This window comes from Choloepus didactylus, chromosome 6 (genome assembly GCF_015220235.1).
Source record: "Choloepus didactylus isolate mChoDid1 chromosome 6, mChoDid1.pri, whole genome shotgun sequence".
NCBI lineage: Eukaryota > Metazoa > Chordata > Mammalia > Pilosa > Megalonychidae > Choloepus > Choloepus didactylus.
This window is the reverse complement of record NC_051312.1, coordinates 139669731-139686944: the sequence shown is the minus strand read 5'-3', so window position 1 is coordinate 139686944 and position 17214 is coordinate 139669731. Positions and strand designations below refer to the sequence as shown.

General features: G+C 38.7%; 1 protein-coding gene across 7 annotated transcripts in view; it reads right to left on the bottom strand.

Annotated features, from left to right (window-relative positions):
• Nucleotides 1–12448: 12448 nt before the first annotated feature.
• Nucleotides 12449–17214, bottom strand: part of LOC119538661 (von Willebrand factor A domain-containing protein 5A-like) — a 141685-nt gene continuing 136919 nt past the window's right edge. For 3 of the 7 annotated variants that reach the window (XM_037841797.1, XM_037841799.1, XM_037841798.1), the window contains 3 exons: nt 16871–17001; nt 14084–14210; nt 12449–13536 (listed from right to left, as the gene is read on the bottom strand). In XM_037841797.1, the coding sequence (XP_037697725.1) occupies nt 13457–13536; nt 14084–14210; nt 16871–17001 (338 nt within the window). In that variant the 3' untranslated portion in view covers nt 12449–13456. Of the gene's footprint in view, nt 13537–14083; nt 14211–16870; nt 17002–17214 lie in introns of those variants that run through there. The other 4 variants (XM_037841800.1, XM_037841801.1, XR_005217608.1 and 1 more) reach the window with 4 other exon arrangements.

The following is a 17214-nucleotide window of genomic DNA, read 5'->3' as shown; positions in this document are numbered from 1 at the left end:
CCAAACATCCCATACCTCTTACCCCTCTGTCTTATTGATCACTATTATTGCACTCTGCCCAATTTTAAGACTTACAATGGAGGTAGGTTAATTAAGGCAGTGTAGTATTGTCAGAGATAAAGATCAGTGGAACAGAATATAATGAATCAGTATTGGCAGTCATTTGTTAAATCCAAATTTCTCAGTTATACTTTCTTCCTCTCATTTGAACTTTCTCTCAGTCTTCAGGGATATCTGGGCAATGACCATTTTAACTTCTTTGGGCTAGAAAGGGGTATTGACCTTATGGGGTAGAGGCATGAAACTGATTGCTATTCTTGGAGTGATGGGTACCTCTGGGTTTCAGCACTTATCTGGCAGAGGATCAATCTGGAGGCCTTAAGTTTCTGAAAAAAAAATCTTACTAAGAAAAACTTTTATAGAGACTTAGATAGAGCCCAGTGCACTCCCTAGGGTTTTCAGGAATACTGTTGGTTGGGGCTTGGCATACTGTGGTAGTTTGCAATATCTGGCTAAAGTTTGCTTAAGAGTAACCTCCAGAATAACATCTTGACTCTATTTTAAATCTCTTTGCTACTGAAATTTTATTTTGTTCCATTTATTTTCCCCCTTTTGGTCCAAAAGGCATTTTCAATCCCGCAATGCCAAGGCCAGGCTCACCGTGGGAATTATGTCCCATGTAGGGGGGAGTATAGTGAGTTTATTTGCAGAGTTGGCTTGAAGAGAGGCCACATCTGAGTGAAAAAAGAGGCCCTCTGGGGGTAAATCTTAGGCATAATTACATGCAGACCTAGCTTTGCCATCACAGAAATAAGCTTTGTAAAGGCTAGCCTCAAGATCAAGGGCTTGGCTTAAGCAATTGTGAGTCTCTAGTGCCTAAGTGAATATCAGGAATTCTCCAGGTGGGGAAGTCTAATATTTCCACATTTTCCCCCAGTCCCTCAAGTAGACTTTGCAAATGCTTTTTTATTTTCTGCCCCAAATACTCTGGAATGTATCAGGGGTATTAACTTAACCTGTACAGAATAATAGGATCTCATTGCCTATTCTAGTTCCATGTATTTGGGTTGTTTAAATAAACTGAGCAGACAGGTTAAATTAGTGTGCCTCAGTAAATTTAAATTTTGGACCAAGTAAACATCTCTTCCTTTGGTCTCACACAGAAGTTGAAGTTTTAAAATATAGACAATATCATCCTTTACCCTGTATTCTGATTTACGTTAGTCCTAACCAGTTCTGTTTCATTCATATCTCTAATTGGAGTCTGATCTCTTATTCAGCTTCTTTAACAGTTGCTGTATGGAATAATGCTGACATTCAGAGCTGCAGAATTCTAACTCTGAGTCTCAGGTGTCACACAGATACCCGATGTTTCAGGGAATGACCAGGTTATACACAAACAGCACAGGATCTCAGAATTTAGAAATAACAGTTAAAACTCGGGAATAGATGCAACTACTCTAAGAGCTTACAATCTAGGAACCTTTACAATGAGCCTTGTTTGAACATTCTGTACTCCTTAATTATCAATTGCCCATTCTCTGCCCATTCTCTATCCCCTGATAACCTGTGCACTCAAATTCAACTCTCAGACTTTACTCATTATAGTTAGTTTATATTAGTGAGACCATACATTATTTTTTCTTCTGTTTCTGGTTTATTTCACTCAACATAATGTCCTCAAGGTTCTTTCACCTTGTTGCATGCCACACAACTTCATTCCTTCCTGCTGCCACTCAATATTCTGCTGTATGTATACACCACAATTCATCTTCCAGTCATCAGTCAAAGTACTGTTAGGCCACCTCCATCCATTGCAAATCATGAATGCTCCTATCATAAACACTAGTGTGCAAATGCCTACTCATATACCAAATAACAGGGTTGCAGGATCATGTGGCAACCCTATACTTAGCTTCCTGTGGTACCACCACACTGCCCTCCACAGGGGCAGCACCATTTCACTCCCCACCCCTCAAAGTGAATCTCCCTCCACATATCTCTCTCCACATCCTCTCCAGTCCTTGTATCCTCTGTGTATTTTTTAAACAGTTTTTTTCACACATCATACAATCCATCCTAAGTGTACAATCCATGGTTCCTGGTATAATCACATAGTTATGCATTCACCACCACAATCTATTTGAGAACATTTTCATTTATTCTACAAGGAATGAAGAAGAAGAGAAAATAGAAAAAATAGAAACAAACAACAAGGATCCCCACACCCCTCCCTTAAGTCCCCCTCTTATTGACACTTAGCTTTGGTAAATTGCCTTTGTCACAATTGATGAAAGAACACTACAATGTTACTGTTAACTGTAGACCCTAGTTTTCATTACATGTAGTTTTTCCATATACCTTCCCATTTTAAATACCTTGCCATGGTTGCATGCAATTGTTCTCCCTCAAGTAGGTGAGTAGGATCTTAAGTTGAGATTTGTCTTACCTCATTAGGGATGGGTCTTAATTCACTTACTGGAATCCTTTTGAAGAGGATAAAAGACAGAGTGAAGACCCAGAAAAAAGCCTCGGAGAAGCTAGAGAGAAAAGCCAGAAAACAGAGAAGAAGACACTGAAGCCAGAAGCTGGCAGCAGTGAACCCGGGAGAGAAGGGCGGGACTTGCAGATGTCACCATGCACTTGGCCATGGGACAGAGAAGTTGAGGATCAACAGTAGCCTGTCTTCGGGGAGAAAACATTGCCTGTTGATACCTTGATTTGGACATTTTCACGGCCTCAGAACTGTAAGTTGTAGGTTAATAAATCCCCATTGTAAAAACCAGTCCCTTTCTGTATATTGCATTTTGTCAACTTTAGCAAACCAAAACAGTTTGGTAAATATTTATTATCTATCTACTATCATCATGTGTCCTTCAGGTCTGTATTCCTAAAGAGAAACATTGATATACTGGGTACATTCATCAGAGGGTGACCAGTTTAAATAAAGGGACTGCGAACTCTCTCAAAAGAAAAGTAAATGACTAAAATAATAGCTAATATAATAGTGAAAAATTCACTGAAACTACCCTGTGCTAAGGGTTACACTAAATTCTTAAATTCCTTATTACATTTAATCTCCAAAAGAATCTTTATAAGTTAGTTGGTATTATTTGGCAGGCAAAGAAACTGAAATAGCTAAAATAACTTGAAGATTACATGACTAGAAAGAGCTGGTATTCTTTCAAAGCCAACGCTTATTAACTGCAGTATAATGACTTCCAGCAATTTGGACTTTCCACCCAAAGAAGAGAAACAGAGACATACTGTTGCTTTCAAATGCTTGCAGGGCTGGTAGGTGGACATGTTCCATGCAGGAGACCCAGGAACACGGGCAGAAGTGAGAGACAGCTGTATGTTCAGTGAAGAAGGGGACTGCTCAATGATTAGCAGGTGTCCATGTATGATATAAACAACCTTATGATGTAGTTAGTTCCTTGTCAATGGAAGTGATCACGAAGATGTAAAGAGGACCATTCTTTCAGGTATGCCATGGAGGAGATTCTCAATTTGAATGAGTTGCTTGTTACTTAAAGTTCTGTCTATCTCTGAAATGCTTTGTTCTTATTTACGCCCTAAAACTTTTCAGTGATACTGACCTAACACAAGTGGAACTCTAATTCAGTGATGAGAATTCTATTAACCCCATAGCCAAAACAATTATGAATATGGAGATAGTAGTTACAAAACTAATTATTGTGATACCAAACTCTTGATAAAACATTTTTAAAGAGGAGAGGCACATGCCATGAAAGTAGTTCAAATGCTCTTTAGACAAGATCTCTGTAGCCTGTTGGTGTGTCCTAGTGAATAGACCACAGTTTTAATAAGAGCTGGCATTTGCTAGGCATTTCTTATATTCAGGAATTGCTGAGTGCTCCAATGTATTATCTTTTTCAGTTCTCACCAGACATCTCAAGCATGTATCATTATTTTGTCCCTTTTTCAGTAGAAAATTTTCACTCTGAGAGTTGAAGCAACATAACCACAGTAATGCATTTGTTGGATATTATGACTCCTGTCTGAGTTATAAAGAAACAAATTTATTACTCATTCTGACTTTCAAATATTCGTTCATTATTAATTTCACCTCACACTTGGGGTTGCCTTAGTTTTCTGATGCCTTTTTATGTTCTTTTAATTAATTATCACAAGAGCTCAGTAAGGTGGCTTTTATTAATCCCTTTTTGTAAATAAGAGCATTGGAACTCACAGCAATTGTGATTTTCCTAAAGTTAGACAACAGAAGATCCAGGCATTCCCAAGCTTAGCTTTCTTTCCACTGCATCATCACTGCTTCTCTAAAAGATGCCATAGAAAAAGCAGCTGTCACTGTGTGAAGGGAGAATTATTAATAGATTCATTTTAGAGATTTGGAGAAATGCACTTTACACCCTTATAGTTATTCATTCCTGCCTGTATCTCATATTCCATGATGAGATCATGGCCTCAAAGTACAAACTAGGGAGAGAGAGACAGAAAGAGAGGAGAAACCTGCTCAGCTCAGCTCATGTTCTGTTTCAGAGGGAATGAATCACAGAGCTGCAAAGAAAGTTATGTAGATAACTCTCAAGAGAGCTCTCTTCTATAGTATAATTTAAGGGGAAATTTGCCTTATATTTTCATCATCTTTGTTTCAATTAGATGAAACAGCCTGCCTCATTTAACTCATTTTTCTCTCCTCCAGGTATTCAAGTTATTGGCATATTCCAGCAGCAATAGCCATCTGGTTTCTTAACTAATCTCTCAGCAGAACTTTCTGATTATAAATAGCAGGGCTAAGTCTGGGCAATTTTGATCCAGTGACAGGTGCTTTATTGTTTGTTGGCAGGGCTGGGGCCTGGGGCAGCAACCCACCAAACATAAATTCCTTCCTTTTATCTGCAAAAATTCAGCAGGGGGAGAAATGGACTCTAAGCCCAAAATGGGAGAGAGTAGGGTGTTTATTTTCTGAGCAACAAATTTCTTAAGCTGCCATTTTATTTTGTTTTATTTTATTATCTTTCTTTCCTTCTTTTTTTCTTTCTTTTCCTTCCTTCCTTTCTCCCCCACTCCTTCCTTCCTTCCTTCCTTCCTTCCTTCCTTCCTTTTGTTCTGGTTGGAATGTGCTCAGTTACATGGCTTCCTGAAAGTTTCATGGTTTCTTTGGAAGATGTACATTCCACATATGGAGGAGTTAAAGTAATAAAAACAGAAATAAAACCTATGAAACACATATTTTCTGCATTTTTCCTAGGGTGAGATGGAATGAAAGAAATATCAGAAGTTTGAATCCCTGGAAATCCTCTTGAGTGACTTGGTATCCTCCATCAACACCCATTTCTATGTGATCTGTCATCTGGTCGCCACCCCCACTTTCCAAGTCTGTAATCTGCTGGGATATGGCTCAGGTAACCACAGAAGAGTACACTACTGGGAGTAGCAGCCCCTGGAATCAGATCTACTCACTAGAGCAGACCAGGTACCAGTGGAAAAAGCACCAATATAGTTCTCAGATACAGTCCAGTCTGTCAAGCAAACTACAATATCCAATTTATACGGTACAAGCAGATCAAGGTCTGGGAAAAATAAAACTTTTTGTGTAAGCAACAGATATTCTAGAAGATGTAATTAGAGCATCCCTAGGAAAGTAAAAACCATGCATTATATATATTTTTATAAATCACCATAAGACAGAGCATGGGAATGCCTCCTCTGAACATAGATCTAGGGATGAGATGCAGGAATCCATAAAGGAGGACTGAAAATGGTAAACAGAACCCAATTCTAGGAGGACCAAGGTCATGACCAGGTGACCCAAGGAGAGACTTGGGCCCAGACAACAATGGTAGGGCCCTAATACCAGAACTGCAAGTTCAAGGAGAGAGTAATATAGCAGCAATGGAGACCTGAACCGAGGCCCAGAAAAAGGAGCTTTGAAGCCCACTTAAAGCTGCTTAAATGTTTCTCCCAAAAGATAGAATGGGTCCTCAAAACTGAGGCAGGGCTGGCCCTACCAAAACTGCTCCAAGAGATCCATCAGGGGCAAGAAGAGGGAAGCAGTTTGAGAATCAGAGTCAAAAATATGATGGAGCCCTAAGTGGAGTCTCTCCTGCTCCACTTTACTCCATTGAACTGACGAGTAAATTTACCTTTGAAAGAAGTACTTCTGGAAAGCTATAAAATTAAAAATGACTATAATTATAACAGTAGCTAATCATTATTTATAAACTATATAACAATAAGATAGAATGTTATTATACCAATATGGGATGTCACAAGTGGTGATTATAATAAGATATAACATCTACCTATTAATAGATACTTATAATTTTGATGAATACTGTTAAGTTTGAAAATCATTTGAAATTACTTTATGCAAACAGATAAAATTGGAAAGAGATTAGAAAGAGGACTACCTTTTCGTTTTCTGGCATTTTTTATCACCCTACCATTATACCATAAGTTCTTGATGTTCCAATCTATTTATAATTCCAAAATTCTTCATACTGTCTTACTCCTTCTTGCCATTGCTCATCTTTTCTCCTCTACTGAAAATGTTTTCCTCCCATGATTTTGCCATAACTCTAGTCTAATTCAGGTATAATTTTCTTTGAATCCTTTTCTCCCCAAATGGATTGGGTAGACTAAATAATCTTTTTAGCATTGTGTTACCACCCTGTCCATAAGTGATGCAAATAATTTCCATGAAAAACTAGAATCATCTATTTCCTATTAATTACTGTACCTTTAACATCTTACATGATGCATTGTATATAGAAGTGTTTAATAACAGTAGTAGAAGAGTTCTCTTTTTATATAAAGCCTGTTTCCCAATATTTCTGGTTGTACTCTCTTTGCAAGTGCAAGGGAAGATTGCACTTACCTGGCCCTTGAAAGTGTGGCCATGTTTCGGCCGATGATATAATAAAAATGGCATATATTCACTTCTAGGTGAAGGCATTTAAGCACCAGAATGAAACTCCCTATGCTCTCGCTTCCCCTGCATTGGTCGTCTTGATGTGTGTGTTATATTGGAGATCCCATTCCGTTTGAAGCAGCCTGCAAGGCTGACCATCACCAAGACCTACAAGGGTCATTGTGTGAGTGAGAATTAATCCTTTGGCACCTTAACCTTTGAGGTGTTTTGTGGTGGTGGTGGTGGTTGTTTAAACTGCAGCATAACCCAGCTTACCCTGTCTAAGACACAGTTCTCAGAGTTAGGTGGTAGAGATATTCAGGTGAATAAAACAAATTAAGTCCCTACTCTCACAGATATTAAAATCAGTGGGAAATATGAACTAGTTTATAGGAAATTAAAATTTAGTGTAATAAGTTTTAAGATAAGTGCAATATGCTGTTTGGAGAAGGCTGTTCGGAGTAAAAAAACAAAAAACAAAAAGCAAAAACTCTAAACTAAAAACTGAAGGATATTAGCCAGGACTAAATATATCCAACCCCAGCTAAATTAAATTTCCTCCTACTCTCCTCCTGCATTCAAGCAGCTGAACACAGCTGGAAAAAAAGCCCAACTATGGTGATTGGTCCTAGTTTAAATTTTTGACCACTAACAAGGGAGTGCTTGGCACTGCACCAAACTCACCTTTCCATGTCCACTCACACATTCATTCTCCTTTACAACCACTTCACCCTTTCAGTTTGTTCCTTAAGGCTCTAACATATCCTCCTCTGTCCTCTTTGCCTTGCTCCTACTTCACTGGAAAAATAGAAGTAGTCAGAGAAGAAACTCTTGCCTCCACATCTTTCAACCTGCCCACATCTGCAGCCATGCCTTTCTTCTTGCTATTGGGAATGAATTTTGCATGCTCTTCTCCAAGGCCAGCCCCTTCACCTTGTGTACTCACTAAGTTGATTTAAAGTTGACCTGATAGTGATTTAACCAGAGTTTGATTTATAATAATTTAGCAGACCTCCACCAATAGCCACATGCCTTAATTCCATTTTTCCTAATGTAATTTTCTTTAGAGTTCTTATCATCATCTTGCATATTATCTATTTAGTTTTTATTTGCTTTTGTTTCCTCCTACTAGCAAGGAAGCTCCAGGAGGATAAGGGACATTTGTCTGTTTAGTTCACTATAGTTTCTTCCCCTTCTTAGACCAATGCCAGGTACAGGGTAAGTTCTCAAAAGATTGTTTAATTAATTAATTAATAAAAATGGGATGGACTAGATAGTATTTTCAAGGAAAAGGATATTATCCAAAGTTTCAGAGGAAAAGAAAACCAAACTTCATTCTAGGAACTTAAATTAGTTCTGAATAGCTAGAGAAAAGAGCATAGATCTCGAGTGGCATTTTACAAAGCTGAGAAACAAAGCAGAGGATAAAACAATAATCATCTTGTAAAGCCTGGTTAGGAATTTCTCTCTGGATTTTTTTTCATAAGCGCTAAAGGGAAGCACTGATACTACATGATAGTATTTATTTTATTTATATAGATAAAATTCAATGGTCACCATTATGTTTGGCTCTTTGATAACTGTTCCCACACACATAGCTTCAGGAATTTGAGTCAAAATTTGAGGTTAAGTTTAGAATTTGTTGGCTTAAAATATAAGTGATGTGAGGTACTCAAAAGTCACTTTGGAAGTCATATTGGGATATCAATTTTTTTATCTTTCATCACAATTTGGATGAACATGCTGTTAAAGATTCTGGGTAGTTGAGTTCATAAATTTGCATTGTAAAGTTTCCCATTGTGTTATGGATCCAAATCATTGCTAATTTTCTAAGTATTAGAATCTGGTTGCATTTTCACGTTGGGCTACATCTGTTATCCCAGATAAAATGTGATCCTGAAGATGAAAATATTTGACCTAATCAGCAAGAGCTAGAAAATAGAATTTTGAGAGAATGAAAACATTGGTGTTAAAGGGATGTCCTCCTGGGGTCTACTCAGGAGAGAGAAACTCTTTGGGGGACAAACGATGTCCAAATTTAAGAAGGTGCATCAGCCTAATGGGGGGGACGTGCCGTCTGAGGGGCACATGAGCTCATGCAGACATGGGGAACTTGTGCAGACCACAGGAGGCCCTCGTCCTCCAGGGCAGCTGATGCACAGGGAGTGTGTGACTACTGATCACAAGGATCAGGTAAAAGAAGTCTAATGTCAGAAGAGACAAGGATGCCATCAACAGAGAAAATAATTGGTTTCAAATATGATCCTAAAGTCAGTTACAACAAAGATTCTAACGATAATTCGACATCTAAAATGAGCCACTGTTTTTCATCTCCCAATGCAAACGTGAACTTATTAAGGTGATCTGGGACCCCACTAGCCCTTAAAGTTTTGAAGATTTTTATTTTTAGAGCAAAATTCAGAATCTGGGTTTTTAATATAACGTAGTTTCCTCTGATAATGCAGTCTAATAGGATGTTGTGAAAGAGTCTTTGTGTCTATCCTGTAGATAAAGCTGATTCTCCTGAACTACAACTTAGAGATCATATAAAATGCTCAATCAAACCAGAGAAGGTAAAGAAAAAAAAAAAAAGAGGGTAAATAGAGACAAAGAACAAAGGCAACAAATAGAAAACAGTTAACAAACACAGTAGATATTAATTCAACTATATAAATAATTACTTTAAATGTGCATGGTCTAAATACATCAAGTAAAAGAGATTTTGCATGGATAAAACAACAAGAAGCAACTCTATATGTTGTCTGAAAGAAACTCACTTTAAACATGAAGACTCAGGTTAAAAGTGAAGGAGTAGAGAAAGATATACCACATTAACACTAATCAAAACAAAGCTAGAGTAGCTATATTAATTTTAGACAAAGCAGACTCAAAAACAAGGAAAATTATCAGGGATAAATGTTGGCATTACATAATGATAAAGGGATCAGTTCTCCAAGAAGACATAATCCTAAATGTGTACGCACTTAACAGGAGAACATCAACTTATATGAGGCAAAAACTGATAGAACTGAAGGAGAAACAGAATAAATACATGGAGTTAGCTTTTTGCCTGGGTTTTTTCTTGGTTTTCTTCTGGTCAATCAGATGCTTCGAGCAGATGGACTGTTTTAAGGAAGCCATTGACTGAGTTGATAGCACAATACCAGATGCTAGAAGACCCCTAGTAACTGTTGGGGATAATAGGAAATGGGTTTTGTGACTAATCTGTCTGAACATCCTCCCCTGCAGAGCCTGGGCTCAGTTTGAGTGGAAAAATACTGAAGCAGGGTATCTTCCATCCTTCCTGTGGGCAAGTCGGGAACAACCAGGAAATAACTGCAAAGGCAGGACAATCCACGAGAAGTTGAAAGCAACTTTTCTCCTGGGCTCATTGCCCAGATCAATAGCTCCTGGGAACACAGATGGTGCTTTATATTTTACTAGAACATTGAAGTACCAGCCTTGAAAACAGTGAATGAAATGTGTGAAAACACTAGTACACTCCAATGTTGATTATGAAGACCACCACTTGTTTAGATTTGAGGAATTTAGTTTGACAAAACATTTCATTGCATGGAAAATTAAAACCATATTGGTTTAAAACTGTATCTGTTTCTGCATTTTAAGGGAAGAAACCAAAGTAAGGCTGCTTTTTTGCTTTAGAAGGCCCTGCACTGAGTCCCCAACCGTATCCTAGTCTGGAAGCTGAAGGGTGAGAAAAAGGAGATGGAATAATAAATGTAGGAATTAATGCCCTGTGTAATAAACATAAACGGCCATCTGCTTGAGGGAAGTGGGTAGTTTTACAAGTTTCATGATTTTCAGGAAGCTGTCTCCTCCTGTTCCCTTTCTGATTGTTTGTTTTCTGTTATTCTAGGATATCACAATGAGTACTTTTTCAGATAGACTGTGGAGTAGGACAGTACTTCTTGGCTAAAGTTAGCTACAGGTAATCAGATACTCTGCAAATTTCACTGTACTTTAAATACTTTATTTAAAAACCTTTGTTCTTTGAATTTAGAGAAGTCTTTGAAAATCATGCCGTCTCAGCTAAACTACTGTTATCAAGAAAATATCTACCCCTCCTTCCTTTGCCTTTGGTCAGTTTTAAAGGGGAAATAGTATGATAGCAGCAGTGGGGTCAGAGAGATAGAATCCAAGGACAAGTTTACATTCAGGGGAAAAGGGCCTAGGGATTTTCCATTCAGCCATAAAGACCAAATTTTGGCATGCATCAGAATCACCTGGAGGGCTTGTTAAACCACACCTTGCTGCCCTCGTGGTTGCTGATCCAGTAGGTTCAGGGTAGAGCCTGTAAATTTGCATTTCTAGTATGTTCCCAAGTGATATGATGCAATTCTGCTTGTCCTGGGGCTATTCTTTGAGAGCCACTATTTTATTTTATTTAAAAAAATAATTAAAGAATTTGTAGATTTATAGAAAGATCATGCACAAAATAGAGTTCCCATAAACCCACCCCCATTTTGAACACTTTGCTTTGATGTGGTACCTTGTATAAATTGATGAAAATATTATTCTAATGTACTATTAGCTATAATCCATAGTTTACATTAGGGTTCACTGTTTGTATTGTACAGTCCTATGTTTGTTTCTTGTTGTTGTTCTAGCAACATATAAACCACTGAAAATTTCCCTTTTTAACCACTTTCAGATACATAACTTAGTGGTTTTAATTACATTCACAATGCTGTGTTACCATCACCACTATACATTACCAAAACATATACACTCCAAACAGAGACTCCACCAATTAAGCATTAACACCCCATTCCCTACCCCTGCCCCAGCCTCTGGTGACCTGAATTCTAGTTTCTGGCTCTATGAGTTAGTTTATTCTAATTATTTCATATCAGTGAGATCACACAATATTTGTCCTTTTGTGTCTGGCTAATTTTGCTCAACATGGTGTCTTCAGGGCTCGTCCATGTTGTCACATACTTCGATGGAGCCGATCTAGCTGGCAGAGACTAGATGTAAGCCTATTCACAGAAAGACTAAGTCTGTGCTTTAATATACACACCAGCCACCTGGGAGCCTTGTTACAATGCAGATTCTAAGGCAGTTCTTGGGGTTGCCTGGAATTCTGCATTTCTAACAAGCTCCCAGGCGATGCCACAGCCCTGTTCCACAGGTCACATTCAGCCACAAACTCAGAAGGAAGAAACTGGAGTCCGGGAAGGTTAGTTTCCACTGTGTGGGGAAAATCCTAAATGCCAGCCAGAAAGCTCTGCAGCTTGAAGGAACTCAGGCCCAGGCCATCCCCATGGTATTGAGTATGTTTTACTTGAGTGTTAAAAATTCGTGAGCATTTATGCTGAAATGGATAACAGAGCTCTAATTCAACCCCAAATTCTGTTTCATAGATGGGTTAAACCATTTGCCCACCATCACATAACTATTAAGGTTAGGGCCAGGATTCTAATAGTGGTTTTCTGACTAGGGCTCTTTGCATGCCTCACAAAAAAAAGGAAACCAGCATACAACAGGTTTGGGGTCAGGATACAGTGTGAGCAGTGGGGGCACGAGGAAAGTTGTGATGGAATATGAGGGATGATAAACCCACTGCAGGCTCAATAAATGAATCTATAAAAGACCAGATTTAATGAGGTGCAGTAGGGATAGTCATTTTTATATTGATACATCAGTATTATAGGGATTTTCATTAGGATACAATACATGGGACATAAGGGCCAGAAGAGTTCAGGAATGGAGAGCTCCTTTCTTCCAGATGGGGTGTGTGATCCAGCTTCAGCTCTCAGGCAAAGCTGCCTTTAAACTCATTCTTCTCTTTATTTTCCTAGATCAGTCAAGCTTAGAGGATTCAGAAGCTCCGGCTAGGCCTGAGGATTCCATTATAACCCCCTTACTGTGATGTTTACTGATTAAGAAGAAACATCTGTTGCCAACAGCTGTAACTCCACTCAACATGAAGAAAATCATATAGTTTAGGCTATGAAAGCCAACGTCAATACAGTCAAGAAGATCCCAAAAAGAGCCAGCTCTTGCCATGGACCCCTTGAGTCTCTTTCTTCATGATCTTGAGTTTCTATTGATCCTGATATTTGCTTTCAACCTCTCCTCCAAATTCTCCCTCTATTTAAAAATGGAAAACTTCAGGGATAGCCAGTCTGGTCTTGGTAAGTATTTAAGATAAACAGTGACTAGATAAATATGCCACAGAGAGTTCTCTAATTCAGGCATCCCCTAACATCGGTGCTGTAGCCTTCACTCTGGTGTCCCTGTCACCTGTTATGTCTCTTGTCACTCTGAAAAACCCAGGAGGAACATCACTGTCGATGAATGCTCTGAACTCCTCCAAGAAAGGGAACGTGTTCTGGGACCACTGACGCTGGCCTGAGGGGAATGCTTGGGGACAGGAAGAGGGGACAGAGAAGGAACGTCACTGGGCATCTTTTACATTCATGACAGAAAATTGATAAAATAGGTGTGAAACAAAAAAAACACATCACAACAGAAGAGAGAGTAAAAGAAGGGTCAGAAGCAGAGGAGAGGCACTTGTGTTTCTGGAGGACATCCTCAGAGTCCAAGGATGGAGGGGTCCACAGTTGTCTTCAGGAGATCAATACCAGCTTTCACAAGCTCCCTCAGGGGGGTACCTTGAAGTGGGGGAAACAACGAATTAGGAGCTGAGGGGCAGCCATGAGAGGAGAGATCATCTCTCCGTCTCCCTCACACCACCCTGACCGTCTCCCTCAAGTCCTGCCTCTATCTTTCCTCAATACCCCTGATTTTTCTCTTTCTCCTGCCCAGATTCTCTGACTCAGAAACACTCAGCAGCAGGGAGTTAATAAGCATCCAAGAAGTGAGTGCTCCAAGCCCAGTCTTCTATTTACCTAAGTACTGCGATGGTAAGGAGAATAAATTATATTGCTTGTCCTTCTCACAATTCACACCCCCCATCCAAGCCCCTTTCCATCTTTACTCACCCCCCAATTCTAAAATTTCACTCTCACGCCCACACCTGCCAAGGAACAAAGTGGCTCAGAGACCCAGAGAGCTCCCAAGCAGGATGGTGGTGGGGAGGTATCTTTGGGGGGCTCTTTCTCCCGGTCACCCTCCCCCAGGCCTGGAGGCTCCGTGGCTGGGAGCAGGGCCAGATTCCTAAAAGGGAAAGCATGGGGGTCTCAGGATTGTGCCCCCTACCTGCATGGATGCGAATCCAGTTCACAGCCTTCTGTTGCAGCAGCTCCCACTCGCACTTCAGGTCCTCACCATTGGCATGCAGCCAGAGCACAGCCAGGATGGTGGCCCAGATCGAGGAATCATAATTCTGTACAGTCGGGAGAGAATTCCCTGAAGCCTCCAAGTTGGAGTCAGAAGCCCCTCAAGCTGATGCAGAAAGCCCCACTCCCTCCTCACTCACTGCCCCCTCCACCAGCTACTAAATGAATCCCCTGGGGTCTCTTTACCTCCATCTACTGCTTGCAAGCATAAAGCCAGGCCCTGAACCTCAGGAAATGGTTCATTAAGTCTTAGGGCAGAGAGACCTTAAGTATTAAATCCAGTGTTACTACTAGGACAGTGCTTGAAACCCCTTGAAACCTCTCAGCAAGTGGTTACCCAGCTGTGATAAGAAAAACATATGCATAGTTGCTTTATATTTTATAAGGTGCCTTCAAGGTTTTTCATTTGAACCCTAGCCAAACAACAACAAAAACAAAACAAAACAAAAAAAAACAACAACAACAAAAAAATTTCATTAGGAATATCAACAACTACATTTTTTTTTAAGAAAGAAAACGGATTCATACAGCAATGAAATGATTTGATTTGTCCAAAGACAACTTTCTAGCAAATGATGGAGCTGGGAATAGAGCCCAAATATTCTGAATCTACAGTTTACATTACAATATTGCTCAATAGAAAGTCTCAGCCATAGAGCAGAAAACTGTCTCCTGTGAGTTTTCACCCTTTGCTCCTGGCTTCAGGTTTTAGAATCAAATGTATTAAGGAAAATTCCTCTTTCATTTCATAGCCTTTAAAATTTGGAAATAGCTATCATATTCTCTCTGAGTAGTCTTTGTTCAGATAATTTTTCTTAATTCTTTCAATCCTTCCTCTTTTGTCTAAGTGGTAAGAATCCCCATGCTTGTTTTTCCAGTCTAAAAACAAATATCACAGTGATTTTTTTTTCTAAATTGCCACATTTAGAAGCAAATGTACTTAAGAAATTCTATGACCACAGCCCAAGAATACAGCTTTTCAGACAATTTTGTTACTTTCTACTAATAAAGTTTCAAATTTGTTGATTGATACTAAGTTTGTATTCATATGAAAACTCTGGTTTTCATTTAACAACCGCTCTTATGTCATTTCACTTCTATTTTCTACTTTTATAGTTAGGAATTTAGAACCATAAAAAGAACTTTATTTTTATTCCTATTAAGTTTTTTATTTTCATGGAAAATTACAATTCATTTTTCAGATGTCTTTTGGGATCCTGATTCTTTTGTCCAATGTTCTATCTTCCGGTTTTGTCACCCTGCAAATGGGAAATCATTGATCTATATCTTCATCTAAAACTTCAAAGAAAATGTAGACCTCCAGAGAGATCAGGGCCTGATGGGTCTAAAAATCTGTTTCAGATTATAAATCAATTCATTATTTAGTGGTATGGGTTTTAAACTACTTGGTATGCAGTCAGTGTACTCATCGTTTTTTAAAAAAAAAATCAAATTCTTTATTGAAATTCAGATACATCACGTCTCTTGATTCCCTTGATTTACTGGCCTGGTTATTACATCAAAGAAGTAAATGTTAGTCTGACATGTTTTGTCTCGGTAAATCAAAACTAGCACTTCATGATTCTTGTGCCCTCTTCTGTCTTTACAAATTGTCCTTTTACTTTTTTGGTCTAGAACAGCATTGTCCAAAAGAAATATAATGCAAGGCACATAAATAATTTTTAATTTTCTAGAAGCTAGGTTTAAAAATATAAAAATAAAAAGGTGAAATTATTTTTGTAACATTTTATTTAACCCAAAATATTAAAAATATTATCATTTTAACATGTAATTAATATAAAAATAATTACTGAAATATTTTACATTTTTATACAATTTGAAATTAGTATGTATTTTACACTTAACAGTACACTTCAATTAAAAATTTAGTTCCTCTGTTGCATTACCCACATTTCACACACTCAATAGTCACATGTGACTAGTAGTTATTGTTAGACAACACAGTTTTAGAATATCTGGAATTTATTTAATCACCTTCTTCCACATTTTAAAAATTCAGAATGACTCTTGTCCTTCAGACTTTTGGCACCTGTCCTATATTTAATAATTTCTCAGTGATTATTAGACAAAAGTTTTAGCAAGTTACCTAGAAATTCTGAAATGTAATGTTTCCTTACCAGCAGACTTCAACACATTTAAAATAACTAGGAGGTCCCTATTAATACTTCACCTCACCCGGCTTCAATTAATTTTTGATAATGCCAACATCACATTCTTTGGTACGAAGAGGAATAATAACATGGGCTCCGAAGAGAGTCCTAGATTTGAATCCAGCTTTGTCACACCAATAGTATCTACCTCATTTAATTGTTATGAGGATTAAAGATGATCTTCAGTGCCGAGGGCTTAGCACAGTGCCTGCCACAGAGTAACAGCTCAATAAATATTAACTCTTATAACAAGGATGATTGACAGGGGATATAAGTAAAGTGGAAGACGGTTTTTGCTTTCTCTTTGTCATCCATCAACCCTAAACCATCAACTCATACTAACTGCCCATTAATTCCTTGTTCTTTCTTCTCTAATATAACTAGAAAAACCTTCAACCTCTATTTACTAGAAATTAATTTAGTCTATGACCCCCTATATTCTCTTTCCTCAGGTGGGTCTTGATTCATCCCCAATTCTCATTACTGACCCCACCCCTCAGAAACATACACACTCCTTTTTCTTCTTGGAACCACACCTTGAATGGAACTGCAGCCAGGAGGTCTTCCATGCTCCTACCTAGGACCACGGCCAGACCTTCATTCAGATCCCAGGAACCATCTGCCTTCTGGAGGGCAATCAGCTGCACAAGACGATGCTCTCCAAAGACTTTGGGGAGAAAAGAGAGAAAGGATGGGAAGTCGTGAATCTACTGCTCCCTTAGCATACTTGAGAAAGGCTGCAGAATTCAGAGACAAGCTGTAGCAAGAGTGCAGCGCTAAGCCAATCCTACCAAGATCTCCTTCATTCCTTCCCCTAGAAGATCTGCATTTTCTCTGTGACAATGTAGGTAACCCAAGTGATGTACTGACTCCAAGGGAG